At 44.1% G+C, this 15,312-nt stretch overlaps 1 protein-coding gene across 6 annotated transcripts in view; it reads right to left on the reverse strand.

Moving 5' to 3' along the window:
• Positions 1-6,745: 6,745 nt before the first annotated feature.
• The window catches only part of LOC135098461 (uncharacterized), a 26,058-nt gene continuing 17,491 nt past the window's right edge, over positions 6,746-15,312 (reverse strand). For 3 of the 6 annotated variants that reach the window (XM_064000851.1, XM_064000850.1, XM_064000848.1), the window contains exons 2-6: positions 15,060-15,178; positions 14,596-14,962; positions 11,037-12,454; positions 10,810-10,884; positions 6,746-10,693 (exon numbers count right to left, since the gene is read on the reverse strand). In XM_064000851.1, coding sequence (XP_063856921.1) covers positions 11,345-12,454; positions 14,596-14,685 — 1,200 coding nt within the window. In that variant the 5' untranslated portion in view covers positions 14,686-14,962; positions 15,060-15,178 and the 3' untranslated portion in view covers positions 6,746-10,693; positions 10,810-10,884; positions 11,037-11,344. Of the gene's footprint in view, positions 10,694-10,809; positions 10,885-11,036; positions 12,455-13,101; positions 13,275-14,595; positions 14,963-15,059; positions 15,179-15,312 lie in introns of all 6 variants that reach the window. The other 3 variants (XM_064000852.1, XM_064000853.1, XM_064000854.1) reach the window with 2 other exon arrangements.

A 15,312-nucleotide genomic window follows, 5' to 3' on the forward strand; every position in this document is an offset into this window, starting at 1 on the left:
AGTGTGATGGTGGTTTGTGTGTTTGTGCGTTGGCTGAGCTTGGGTGTGCAATAGCAGTAGTGATGGTAGTAGTAGTAGAATCTATCATCTACTACTACTACTACTACTACTACTACCATGTGTGTGTGTATGTGTGTGCGTCTTGACTGAGCCTCCCCATGTGGGATTACCAGCTTGATATAGTGATAGACAGACAGACAGATTATTATTACTATATTATCAGCCATTAATTCAGATAGATTATTATTATTATTATTATTATTATTATTATTATTATTATTATTATTATTATTATTATTATTATCAACCATTAATTCTCTCCTTATTTTCGAGGTTGAGTTTGTTCGGCAGCAAAATTAATACCTGTCACTGGGTTCAGGTCTTCCAAGACACGCAGACACACACAGCAGCCCCTCCACCTCCTGGGTTCAGATCTTCCCAAGACACACAGACACACACAGCAGCTTCACCTCCTCACAGCCCTCCACAGCCCCTGACAGCCTTCATACACCACCAGAACAGCGACACAGCTTCCACAGGCCTCTCAAACATCACAGGAGCCTCACAAACAGCCCCACACAGCACCACAAACCCATTAGACCCCCAGCCCATTACCTCACCCACTTCACAGCAACCCACCCCCCCCCTCCACAGCTCCCAGAAATGAAGCCGAGGGAAGGGACTATATTTTGTTTCACCCAGCCCCCCACCAGAACCTACAGAGAGGGGGCTAGTGAAGACAGAATATAGTCTTGACTCTTCCTACAGTTTGAAGTTAATGTTTGGTATGGTGGGTAGTGGTGGTGGTGGTAGTAGTAGTAGTAGTAGTAGTTGTAGTACTTATTTTCTTTATTATGAAATTTTTAGTATATATTTATTTTCTCCTTTTCTATCTTTTTCTTCTCAATATCTTCTCTCTCTCTTTGTCTGTCTGTTTTTCTTCTCTCTCTCTCTCTCTCTCTAATTGTAGTAATAGTAGTAGTAGTTATTGTATATTTTTTAACACCAGCTATTATATAATAGCATTAGTAACACCAGTAGCAACACACACAATTACGTACAGTATTAAATAAATTGTGATTCGGATTACTCTTGCAGGCCGGACAGCTTAGTGGCAGAGCTCCAGGTGGCCTTCGTCAGCTTCTTGGTGGCACAGGTGTGGGATGGCTGGGACCAGTGGAGGTGTGTGGAGGAGCATCTGTGCCAGGCAGAGGTGCTGCTGCTGGAGGGGCTGCAGTTGTGTGCAAAGCTCCTCTTGGTCCTACACTATATTTTTCGTCTTTCTATATATAAAGTTGTCTCTCTCTCTCTCTCTCTATTACGTTAACTTAACCCTTTCCTTCCCCACAGATCCCTGAAGACCTATTCATCAACATTGTAGTCCAACAACTTCCTTGCCTCTGCACTCAACGCTCTCTTCACCAACATCAAGGACAACTCCGCCAACCTGCCTTGGTCCTTAAGGCTCAGCACTTCAAGGACCACCTCTCTGCCAAGTTCGAGTGGGATCTGACACTTGGGGACGAGAGAGTACACGCTGGTGGTGGTTGACTTGGTGTGTGGAGTGATGGGGTGATGGGGGTGTTCTGGGAAGGGGCATGTTTGTAATTGTGTGCTTGTGTGATTCTTTGTTTTATTTTTTCTTATTGTTTTTCTTGCTCATCTTTCTTCTTCTTCTTCCTCTGTGTGTGTTTTGTGAGAGAGAGAGAGAGAGAGAGAGAGAGAGAGTATAGGAATGGAATGGAGGAAGAGAAAGGAAGAGGAGGAGAAAGGGAGAAAAGAAGAAAAGAATATGAAGAAGTAGGTCTCTCTCTCTCTCTCTCTCTCTCTCTCTCTCTCTCTCTCTCACAGCCCACAGCCCCACAGTATGTCCCCCACAGTATGTTGACTTACCCACAGTCACCAACCACAGCCCCCTCCACCAATATAGGCCCGCACCCCGTCCATTTTAACACTCACTGTCTCCTCAGGTTGTGCACGTGTCCAGCACCCTGCAGTACGTACACACACACACACACACAGACAGACGGACATCATCAGAGGAAGAAAATGCTATGTTCTGTAAAAGTTTATGACATTAAGAAAATAAAGGGTTAAGATTCAATTATTTTTCTCTCTCCTTTCTGACTCAAAAAATAATTATTAAAAACTTTAAGTCAATATATCAAAATTTAATCCTTATAGAAAAGTTTAGAATGTTACAATAATAATAATAATAATAACAACATAGACAAACCTGAATTTTACTTAAAGACAAAGGGAAGAGAGGAAGAGGATGATGAGGAGGAAAACACACAGGGAAGAGAGAGAGAGGATGATGATGAGGAGATGAGGAGGAAAAGACAGGGAAGAGAGAAAGATGATGATGAGGAGGAGGAGGTACATATGAATTAAAGGAAGACAGAAGTGAAGAGGATGACAGGGGAAGAATGAAGAAGTGAAGAGGATGACGGGAAGAATGAAAGAGAGGAGGAGGAGGAGGAACATAAAACAGTAAATTAAAAGAGGAAGATAGGAAGAAGACAAGACAACAAAGGAAGAAGAGGAAGAGGAAGAAGGAAGACAAAACTCAACAAAAAGACAGAAGGAAGAGGAAGAGAGTGTTCGACTCTTGACCAGCAGGGGCACAGGAAACGCAGGTAACAGTGCAGGTGTTTATTCACAGAAGGTGTGAACAGAAGGCTGGAGGTAGGTGATCTCTCGGCGCCAGGCCGCGCACTTCCACTTAACACTTATGACTGAAGCCTAGCTCGTTCACTCATACACGTATTCATGCCTCACACAAGTCTCGCTCATTCACTCGTTCACACAACTAGCTAACAACCACACACCTCCCCCGAGACATAAGGAAGATTCCTTATCTTTGTTATGGCTACCGTAACACATGAAACAAAGTTACAATGATTGAAGTACAGAAAACACGGTACATATACACAAAACAAACACAGCGTACAATGAACACGTACGACTAATCGTAGGTGCTACGGTGCCACCGCACCTGCAGTCGTCTCGGCTCCCTACGCTGTCGGCTGCTTCGACGCTCTGGTTGCTCTCGGCCACGGTGTACCCCGTTACCCTGATGCTCCGGGCTGCCGGGATGGTGGTGTTCCTCGTGACCCTGATGCTGAAGCGCTGCACCGCCATGAGCGGTGTGCTGCTCGACAGGAAGGGGAGCAAGAGGTCTGTGTGGGCGTAGGTGTCTTCTATTACGCCACATCACGCGACCGCTGCCCATCTTGATGAGGTAGTCTCTCCTTCGCCCAACAGCCACGATGACACCCAGGCGATCCCAGAGGCCTGTCGTGTGATCTTGAACGTCGACGTGGCCACCGAGGTGCAGGAGAGGAAGAGTACGGGCGGACGCGTCGTGGCGAAGTTTCGCTTTCTTCCTCAGTCGCTCTGCCTTGGCGTCGCACTCATCAGCAGCGCGCTGCCACTGCTGAGCGTATGAGCGATGATGAGCCGGGACACAGGACCTCATAGGATGACCGAAGAGGACTTGTGCTGGTGATCGCCCTTCCGCCCTCGGAGTGTTGCGCAGTTCCAGCAACCCGCGAGCGAACGCATCCTCGTCCAGGTGTCCCTGCTGTGTGGTCGTGAGGATCAGCTTCTTCACGGACTTGACCGCTGCCTCGGCGTGACCATTGGAGCGTGGATAATGAGGTGAAGATACACGATGCTCCACCCCCCATCGAGCCAGGAAGCGCCGTACCGATGAAGAAGTGAACTGCGGTCCACCGTCAGTCCTCAGGAGAACAGGCACGCCCGTGTCGGCGAACACACCCCGAAGGACACGAACGAGCTGATCAGCCGATGCTGGACGTGAGCATGCAGACACGTGAGGCCACCCAGACAAGCGATCTACATACACGAGGTATGTACGGCCTGCTGCGTGGAAGTAGTCTGCAGAAACTGACTCAAACACCCTGCTGGGTGTGTCCGTGTCCTGCCAGAGAGGTTCGTTGGCTTGGCTTGGTAGGAGTGGACGGCATAGTGAGCATCCAGAAACGACGTTCTCAACGTCTCTGTCCATACCAGGCCAGTACACCGTTTGTCGGGCCCGTCGCTTGGTGCGCTCCATCCCCTGATGACTGTCATGGAGTCGCTCTAGTGTTTCTCGGCGGAGGCTGTGAGGAATAAGAAGCCTCGGCCCGTAAACCACCAGGTCGTCGTCTACGGCCAGCAGACTGCGCACCGGCCAGTACGTACGCAAGCGGTGATCGAGGTCGTGGCAATGATCAGGGAAGCCCTCGATGATGACGTTCTTGAGCAAGCAGTACTCCCCGTCTCTTGCTGCTGCGGCACGTACCATTTCCACAGTCTGATCCTGGAGTGGTGCTAAGCGGACGCCGTCCTCATTGGTGGCAGATAACGCTGAGATGACCGCTGAGTGGAGAGGGTCGAGGTCACCAGAAGTAGCAGCATCCTCTTCCTCCACTGGGTCCTGTACTGGAGCACGTGAGAGGGCGTCGGGCACACAAGGGATTGTACGAGATGCTGTTACGGCGAAGGGTCGAGCGTCGTCTGTCAACTCGATGGCCATGGATCCACCAGCCATTGCACGTAAACCTTCCTTTGCTTCGAAGACGCTGGGAAAGGCCTTGATCACAGCAGCAGCGTGCCCCGCACGCTGCTGTGGCGTTGGGTCGTAGGAATGAGGCCAGCTGATCACTTCTGTGGGCGTAGATAGAGGTGGCTGCGAGGCGGTCGGGTACTTGATGGAGCTGTTGCCGGTGTGCTGTTCTTCCCTGCGTAGCGGTCGGATTTGAGCCGGAAAATCTTCGGGGAGGATTCCGAGAGCGATGGAATCGTACCAGCTAAGCAGCGCCCCCTTCACCTCCTTCACCACGCTCACAACAGTCTCAGCTTCCCTGTCGCCCAGTTGCAAGTGCGACGAGAAAGTTCCTACACAGGTGAGGGGGTGATTACCGGCAGCATAAAGTCCATCACCATCAGCGGGCGCCAAGCTGGAGGGCGGGATTCCAAGGAGTGTTGCCGTGTCGAGGCCAATAACGGTCGTTTCGGCCCCAGAGTCAGGAGTCCACGTAATCTTGTCTCTTCCAGCGGGATGTGTGGCGGTAATGAGCACCTGGGGCGCAGGTCGTGCCGTCACCGTCTTTGTGTATACGCCTGATAAGAGCTGGTATACACTGGCACTGGCTCCCCGCCTCGGGCCTGCACCGCGATGAGGAGAGACAGTTGAGGAACTCCTCGAAGCTCCTCGTCGTTTCCTCACTGTCTGCTGACATACACTCGCAAAATGCCCTCTTTTCCCGCAGTTACGACACACTTTATCTATTGCCTGGCATCCCCTTTTGTCACTGCGACAATCTTTGCCACAACGATAACAGCCCGTGGGGCTTGAGCCCCCGAAACTGCCCTTCCTGTAGTTCGAGACAGCGTTCACACCATGGCTCGAAGAGTGAGAGCCGCCCCTTAGTACTGCACTACACTGGTTAGCGCTCTCTGATGCTCTGCAAATATCTATGGCGTTTTCAAGGGTGAGTTTCTTGTTTTCCAGCATGCGTTTCAGAGCCACTTCGTCTCGTGTCCCAACGACAATTCTGTCACGCAGCTGATGGTTTATGCACTGGTCGCAAAAGTCACAGAAATTGGCGATTTCCTTTACAGCACATAAAAAGTCGTCAAAACCTTCTTGCGTTTCTTGCACGCGGGAGTAGAAGTCTCTTCTATCCATGATGATGTTGCGCTGGCTTCGCAGGTACTCACACATTGCATCGAGGATGGTTCTTAACTCCGCGTCTCTCGGTAAGCTTATCCCGTAGCGAAGTGTACGGGTCCACTCGTCGTCTAGGACAGCAGCGAGTGCCGCCCTCTGCTCAGCCAGGGAGAGACAGTCTATCCTGGCGAGGGTTACGTATCCTTCAAACTTATGGCGCCACGTGTCGAACTCACGTAAAGATGCTGACGCCGTTAAGTGAGGAATGATGGTGGCGGACGTCGGGAACCTCGCGCCCTGGGTAGACGTGCTGCGGGCTGTGGTTTCGCCTTCATTGCTCGCCGTGGTGCGACTGGGAGCTTGTGTCCCCACTCTCTCCAGCAGCTGGGTTAAACGCTCCTCGCGAGCCTGACTCTGCTCCGACTGTCGCGCTAGCAGGGCCTGACTCTGCTCCGACTGTCGCGCTAGCAGGGCAGCCAGCGCCTCCAACTGCTTCTCCATTCTGCGCCGTACCCACTGCAGCCTTGTCCTGATCCTACTCACTGCGCCATGTTCGACTCTTGACCAGCAGGGGCACAGGAAACGCAGGTAACAGTGCAGGTGTTTATTCACAGAAGGTGTGAACAGAAGGCTGGAGGTAGGTGATCTCTCGGCGCCAGGCCGCGCACTTCCACTTAACACTTATGACTGAAGCCTAGCTCGTTCACTCATACACGTATTCATGCCTCACACAAGTCTCGCTCATTCACTCGTTCACACAACTAGCTAACAACCACACAGAGAGGAAGAAGAGAAAGGAGAAGGAACAAGAAAAGAAAAGGACAAGAGAAAGAAGAGGAAGAAGAAGGAACACCAGAAAGAAAAGAAAGGGAAAGAGGAAGAAGGAACACAAGAAAGAAAGAAAAAAGAGGAGGAGGAAGAAGACCACAGAAAAGAATTAGATACTATGAAATAAGTTTAACAAAATCTTCAATCCTCAACACCATTTCAATTACAACAGTTCGTCCTTTACCAAACACCAAAAAAACACACACACCACTTCTGTATCTAATTAAAAAACACTGCTTATCTTTCACCTAAATATTCTACACACAATTTCTTTCATCACAAACACAACTTTATCCAATATTCTGCTGGTTTACCCAAAATACAAGTTTACCCTACACCAAATACCCAAAAATGCACACACCTTATCCCAAATACAGTTTTTCCTTTGCCAAACACCCTGAACACAACACAACACTGGCCAGCTTATCCGAAACACAATTTTAATTCTTAGCCGAACACCCCGAACACAACACAACACTGCCTAGCTTATTTGAATCTCCAATGGTTTCAATGCTAGTGTACATCAATTTCTCACCAGACTTGACTCAAACAGCAGAGGTCACAATGAGAGGTCATGCTGGGTCACCTAACACATACACACACACACACACATAGGTCTAAACATGGAGTGTATTAGTTAAAATCATTGGAATAAATAAAATAAGAAATTGAAATATGCAGAAAAATATATATACAAGTTTATTATGAATTATTGTGTGTAATGACTAGGCCTACTACTGCTACTACTGATGATGATCCTAATATGCCTAATTGCATGGAAAAAGTAGTAGTAGTAGTAGTAGTAGTAGTAGTAGTAGTAGTAGTAGTAGTAGTAGTAGTGGTGGTAGTGGTGGGAGTGTATTGGTGGTGTTTGGTGGTGGTGGTGGTGGTGGTAGTAGTAGTAGTAGTAGTAGTAGTAGTAGTAGTAGTAGTAGTAGTAGTAGTAGTAGTAGTAGTAGTAGTAGTAGTGGTGGTAGTGGTGGGAGTGTATTGGTGGTGTTTGGTGGTGGTAGTAGTAGTAGTAGTAGTAGTAGTAGTAGTAGTAGTAGTAGTAGTAGTAGTAGTAGTAGTAGTAGTAGTAGTAGTAGCAGCAGCAGCAATAATAATAATAGTAATAATAATAATAATAATAATAATAATAATAATAATAATAATAATAATAATAATAATAGTAAAAACATGAATATTTTCTATGGATGGATATTTTGGTATGAATACTAGTTATTATTATTATTATTATTATTATTATTATTATTATTATTATTATTATTATCATTAGAAGGCACCTGACCTCTCTCTCTCTCTCTCTCTCTCACAATACAAAATAAGTAAACATTTATTCCTCTAATTTTTTCAATGTAACCTTTATGCCCTTATAAGTTTCTATAAGTGAATAACTTAAGTATACACATCAACTTTCACTGCAATGAACTTAACACAAACTTTCACACTTATAATCTTGTCAAAAACACAATACTTTCAATTATAACAGTCAGAACTTGGCCAAACTTGAAAATAACATTAAAAACTTATCAGAAACACAACATTTTGACTCAGAACTTAAAAAAAAATTAGCCAAACTTTCCTTAATAAAAAATCTTCACAAAAACACAATATTTAAATTCAGAACTTAGTCAGAACTTGGCCAAACTTGAAAATAACATAAAAAACTTATCAGAAACACATTTTGATTCAATCTTAAAAAAAAATTAGCAACTTTCCTTAATAAAAAATCTTCACAAAAACACAATATTTAAATTCAGAACTTAGTCAGAACTTGGCCAAACTTGAAAATAACATAAAAAACTTATCAGAAACACAACATTTTGACTCAGAACTTAAAAAAAATTAGTCAAACTTTCCTTAATAAAAAATCTTCACAAAAACACAATATTTTAATTCAGAACTTAGTCAGAACTTGGCCAAACTTGAAAATAACATTAAAAACTTATCAGAAACACAACATTTTGACTCAATCTTAAAAAAAAATTAGCCAAACTTTCCTTAATAAAAAATCTTCACAAAAACACAATATTTAAATTCAGAACTTAGTCAGAACTTGGCCAAACTTGAAAATAACATAAAAAACTTATCAGAAACACAACCTTTTGACTCAGAACTTTAAAAAAATTAGCCAAACTTTCCTAGACCAAAAATCTTCACAAAAACACAATATTTTAATTCAGAACTTAGTCAGAACTTGGCCAGACTTGAAAATGACCTTAAAAACTTATCAGAAACACAACATTTTGACTCAGAACTTAAAAAAAATTAGCCAAACTTTCCTAGACCAAAAATCTTCACAAAAACACAATATTTAAATTCAGAACTTAGTCAGAACTTGGCCAAACTTGAAAATAACATAAAAAACTTATCAGAAACACAACATTTTGACTCAGAACTTAAAAAAAAAATAGCCAAACTTTCCTTAATAAAAAATCTTCACAAAAACACAATATTTTAATTCAGAACTTAGTCAGAACTTGGCCAAACTTGAAAATAACATAAAAAACTTATCAGAAACACAACATTTTGACTCAGAACTTAAAAAAAATTAGCCAAACTTTCCTAGACCAAAAATCTTCACAAAAACACAATATTTTAATTCAGAACTTAGTCAGAACTTGGCCAGACTTGAAAATGACCTTAAAAACTTATCAGAAACAACATTTTGACTCAGAACTTAAAAAAAATTAGCCAAACTTTCCTAGACCAAAAATCTTCACAAAAACACAATATTTTAATTCAGAACTTAGTCAGAACTTGGCCAGACTTGAAAATAACATAAAAAACTTATCAGAAACACAACATTTTGACTCAGAACTTAAAAAAAATTAGCCAAACTTTCCTAGACCAAAAATCTTCACAAAAACACAATATTTTAATTCAGAACTTAGTCAGAACTTGGCCAGACTTGAAAATGACCTTAAAAACTTATCAGAAACAACATTTTGACTCAGAACTTAAAAAAAATTAGCCAAACTTTCCTAGACCAAAAATCTTCACAAAAACACAATATTTTAATTCAGAACTTAGTCAGAACTTGGCCAGACTTGAAAATAACATAAAAAACTTATCAGAAACACAACATTTTGACTCAGAACTTAAAAAAAAAATAGCCAAACTTTCCTTAATAAAAAATCTTCACAAAAACACAATATTTTAATTCAGAACTTAGTCAGAACTTGGCCAAACTTGAAAATAACATAAAAAACTTATCAGAAACACAACATTTTGACTCAGAACTTAAAAAAAATTAGCCAAACTTTCCTAGACCAAAAAATCTTCACAAAAACACAATATTTTAATTCAGAACTTAGTCAGAACTTGGCCAGACTTCAAAATGACCTTAAAAACTTATCAGAAACACAACATTTTCACTCAGAACTTCAAAAAAAAAAATTAGCCAAACTTTCCTAGACTAAAAATCTTCACAAAAATGCATTTAAATTCAGAACTTAGTCAGAACTCAGCCAAACTTGAAAATGACCAAAAACTTATCAGAAACACAACATTTCCCATTACACTTAGTCAGAACTTAAAAATAACAGTAACAGTAGTAATTCCAACCAATCACGTGTCACATCTAAGTCATGGTGACCAATCAGATACAAGCACCAAGTTGTCAACCAATCAGCTGCCTCAAAGGGGGATCTGGGCAGGCAGTCATGTTTCTCACACACACATACTACAATTATTATCTCTCTCTCTCTCTCTCTCTCTCTCTCAAATATCAAATCTACTTTTAATAGCCTAGAGCTTAATGTCATTTTCTCAATGGCATAAGTCTGTCTGTCTGTATGTCTGTCTGTCTGTCTGTCTGACTGACTGACTGACTGACTGACTGACTGACTGACTGACTGACACACACCTTTCTTGACTTAGAGAACTGACTGACTTAAAAAAAAAATTCTTAACTTCCTTTACAATTAAAATAAATAAACTAAATAAATAAAACATAAAAAACCACATTCTTTGGGCTATTTTTTGGGCAACCTAATCTTTGGGCTATTTTTTTTAGCTACTGGGCTATCTCTTATGGCAGGCTACATTTGGGCTACTTCTTGGGCTATTTCTGCCGCTGGGTTGGGGCAGAGAAGTTAGGAGACTCTCAGATCGCCTCAGTATGGTCCTGGCCAGTTACATGGTCAGGTCAAGGGTGTGGGAGAGGTCATGTGATCTTATCTGCAGGAGAGAGGGAGTGTGAGAGAGAGAGAGAGAGAGAGAGAGAGATCTTCCTTTTTATCTCAATATTTTCAATTTGATTATTTTTAAACATTATTATTATTATTATTACAAACCCTTCTTCTGTGTCTGCATCTGCTTGGCTGTGCTGGTGGTGGTGGTGGTGGTAGTCGCTGTCCTCACAAGGGGGGCTGTGGTGATGGTGGTGGTGGTGGTAGAGAGAGAGGAAAGATTATATTAGAAATGAGTAATAATAATAATAATAATAATAATAATAATAATAATAATAATAATAATAATAATAATAATGATAACAAAAATAGACACAACCCACCAAACTTACTTAAATTCTGAATATAAATGACTAGAGAATTAGGCATAGACTGTTCTGGGCTGTGCAGTGCTGTGTCCAGCCTTGGCACTGCTGCGTGAGGGTGTGTGGAGGCCCGTGGTGGGTGTGGCTGGCTGCGGCAAGGCTGTGGTGACCTGAACTGCAGCGAGGAGGAAGAGGAAGAGCACTGTTTCCCTCTCCTGTGACCCCTGACCTCACTCCCGGCCTCCCCAGCCCTTGTTTCCGGCTGTCCGCGCTCCTAGAGTCACACAGGGGATTGGTAACACTGGGATCACTGTTGCCAGAGTCACATGAGAGGTCTAAAGCCTGTAGTGGCTTCCGTTTTGTGTGTGTGTGTGCGTTTGTGTGTCAGTGTCGCGCCTTCCTCTTGTCCTTCTCGTTCTCCGAGTTATTTTTCTCCTTCCCTGTTCCGAGATTTTCATCTTGTTTAATGGTGAAGTCTTGTCTAAGTCTCGATACACTGGTAAATATTGCTGGAGGACACAGATGCACCCCCTATAGCAGTAGCCGCAGTAATAGTAGCAGTAGTAGCAGCAGAAGTAGCAGCAGAAGTTATGAGTCTTGTTTTTAAAATGATCCTTCGAATTAATGGTTCCTCTTTCTGTCCGTTTCTCAATCTTGTGCCTTGTGTGTGGTCGTCCTGCTTCCCTCACAGCATCCACAGGGTGTGGTGATGCTGTGGCTTGCTGTTCAGTCCTCACTAGTCCCTGGGTCCCTGCTGTGTGCCACTGTGTGCTGTCATCTCCCCCAGTGCTGTTTATGACAGGTGATGCAAAGGCTAAGCTTAATATTTCATCCTGTGCTGTGTGCTGTGGTGTTCTGAGGGTGTCTGGGGAGTCCGTGATGCTGTGCTGTCCCCCTGGCTGCTGTGGGATGCTGTGCGTTGGCTCTATGGCGTTTGGCGCTGTGTCTATGTGTGTCAGTTCGTGTGTCTGTTCATTCTGGTTAACCATTTTGCTGTGTGCTGTTTCTGGCCACTGTGGGAAGGATTGGTGTGCTGTGTTCTGGCATCCAATGCTGTAGGAGGCTGTGATGCACTGTGGGAGGCTGTCAAAGGCTGTGGGAGGGCTGAGAAGACTGTGTGAAGTCAACTGGGTCCAGGCTTGCGTTTTGTGATGCAACTCTGGGCACCCACTGTCGGCATTCATGGGGTGTGTGGGGTGCATGGGGTGCGACAGCCTCCCCCAGGGTGTCCACGGGGTGGCATGGAGGGGCGTCCGGGGTGTGGGGTTGGGGGAGAAGCAGGGGTACCACTGTCTGAACCCCAAGTCTTCAAAAATTCCCTTTGATTTGATTTTGAGACATGACAGCTGTTTGGGGTGTGTTCCTGCCTCTCCCCAGGGGTGTGTGGGGCCTGGGGTGTGGGGAGGGTGTCTGGGGTGAAGGGGTGATGCTTCCCATACCTTGACCTGTGAGGGAGAGAGAGAGAGTGAGTGTGTGGCTTGACCTGTGAGAGAGAGAGAGAGAGAGAGAGAGAGAGAGAGAGAGAGAGAGAGAGAGAGAGAGAGAGAGAGAGAGAGAGAGAGAGAGAGAGAGAGAGAGAGAGAGAGAGAGAGAGAGAGAGAGAGAGAGAGAGAGAGAGAGAGAGAGAGAGAGAGAGAGAGAGAGAGAGAGAGAGAGAGAGAGAGAGAGAGAGAGGCAGGGATATTAGAGGGAAAATTAAACCTCACTAATCTGGGAGAGCTGAGTGATTTATATCTTGTTAAGTGAGGGGATTCAACACATATTTATAAGGATCAAGGGGTTAAGAGAAAGAAAGGTGAAATATATTGAAATGTTTCTTCATCCCAGCCTCTCCCAGTCCATCCCAGCCTCTCCCAGTACATCTCAACACATATTTATAAGGATCAAGGGGTTAAGAGAAAGAAAGGTGAAATATATTGAAATGTTTCTTCATCCCAGCCTCTCCCAGTCCATCCCAGCCTCTCCCAGTACATCTCAGCCTATCTAAATTCATCCCAACCTATCCTAACCCTTTCCAATTCATCTCAGCCACTCCTCTCCAGCATCTAGCCCCTCCCAGCTCCTCCCAAGCACCTCCCAGCCCCAAACATACCCGCCAGGCCTGCAGGGAAGATTGCCAAAGTCACAAAGGCCATGAATATGTTGAACAGCTGAGGGAAGGCAGACTTGAAGGTGTGCCACTAAGGAGTCCTCGGCTTCCTTCTGTCGTTCTTTGAGGATTTTTTTCACCCTGTCGTGCATCGCGTCGTGGTAATGGAATAAGTGCTGTGGGAGGAAGTGACGGTGAGTGTGTGTGCGTGCGTGTGTGTATGTGAGAGTGAGTGAGAGCCTTATGATGTGATTCAAAGCATAAAATAATTATAATAATAATAATAATAATAATAATAATAATAATAATAATAATAATAATAATAATAATAATAATGATAATAATAATAATAATAAAGTAGGTAAAAGGTTCATTAATTAATTATGTGTCTTTTTCTTGGTGTATTTTAAGGATTTTGGGTGTGTTTGGGTGTGTTTTGAGGTGTGATGTTGATGGTGGACTTAAAGGTGCTGCTGATGTTCTGTGGGTGAAGGAGGAGGAGGAGGAGGAGGAGGAGGAGGAGGAGGAGGAGGAGGAGGAGGAGGAGGAGGAGGAGGAGGAGGAGGAGGAGAGAGGGAATGTAGGAAAAGAGGGTAAAGAGAGAGAGAGAGAGAGAGAGAGAGAGAGAGAGAGAGAGAGAGAGAGAGAGAGAGAGAGAGAGAGAGAGAGAGAGAGAGAGAGAGAGAGAGAGAGAGAGAGAGAGAGAGAGAGAGAGAGAGAGAGAGAGAGAGAGAGAGCGGCCGTGGCCACTTGGCGGCCACGCCCCAAGTGCAGGACATGTCCACGCACCAGGTGAAGCTGGCAGCCCACAGCTGGCGTAGCACGCACCTGTCCCCACTGGCGCTTTAAATTTTTACTATTTTATTGTATTAACATTATAATCTTTATGTTAAGCATGTATAGTGTTATTCCTGTAAAAAAATACTATCATAGGCTTTTTAAATAATTCCACACTCAATGTGGAATTTTAAGCCTTTCTGTAAATATTTGTTTAAAAAAAGAGAGAGAGAGAGAGAGAGAGAGAGAGAGAGAGAGAGAGAGAGAGAGAGAGAGAGAGAGAGAGAGAGAGAGAGAGAGAGAGAGAGAGAGAGAGAGAGAGAGAGAGAGAGAGAGCAAAGTGGTTCAGAATACTGGGCCCAAATGTTATTATTGTAACTACCAGCAGATATAAACAATGCTCTCTGTTGCTCAGCCCACAACTAACTGCCCTGCCTGTCTGCCTATCAATATCTAGTCCTTTCCTAGCTCTTTTAATATGATTTCTCAGGTGGCCCATTGCTGCCTCTGCTCACCTCTCACTGCTCACTCTAAGAAACACCTTTATTATGAACAATGGTAAATGAATGAATGTGTGTGTGTGTGTGTGTGTGTGTGTGTGTGTGTGTGTGTGTGTGTGTGTGTGTGTGTGTGTGTGTGTATATTTCTAAAACTACTATTGATATTATAGAGTGACAATGACAATGTAGACTCTGAAAACAAAGTAGCTTGTTTTCTAACCTTTTGTTTGTTAATAAGAGGAGTATGAATGACAAAGGGTTCCTCACTGGCATCCATCTGGCTACTGTGCTGGTGGTGTCCTTTCTCCATCTTTCACTTCCCTTCCTTCTGCGTGGACGTAGCTCTTCAGAGGGGCTCTGCTCACTCGCCCGTCTCTCTTAACCTCATTCGCCATTGAGACTGAGTATCCTCAGGCTCTGGACTTACAAAGACACCACCTTCTTCTGAATTCTCAGAGTCACTGGTGCCATGCTTTCTTGAAACAACTCCTGGTATCTCAAAGGACCTTAAGGTAGGTCCTTCTAGCTTAGCCTCAGCTTGTGTCAGGAAACTCCACCGTCCTACAGATCTGCAGCAGCCTTTACACCTGAAAGATAAGCACAGAATATATAACATACAGCTTTTCAATATGGTAATTTGGCATATTTTGTTTATTTACTGGCCATCATCAAAACATTACTCACCTGAGAAAAGCTCCTGGGCCTCTTGACCACCCACTCAATGTAAGAAGTACACCTGTTATTTTGACAACAGACATGTCCTCTGTGGATTGTCATTTTCCCAAGAGCTTATCATCAACACCCTACAAGAGAAAAAAGATGCCAAATGAATAACAATGAATACTATGTCAATTTCAAGATTCAAATCTCCATATTTGCTTGACTAATTCACTTCTATCTTTTCTTTCCACAACTTACTCTCATGTCCATGCTCTTC

Source organism: Scylla paramamosain, unplaced genomic scaffold (assembly GCF_035594125.1).
Source record: "Scylla paramamosain isolate STU-SP2022 unplaced genomic scaffold, ASM3559412v1 Contig65, whole genome shotgun sequence".
Lineage (NCBI taxonomy): Eukaryota > Metazoa > Arthropoda > Malacostraca > Decapoda > Portunidae > Scylla > Scylla paramamosain.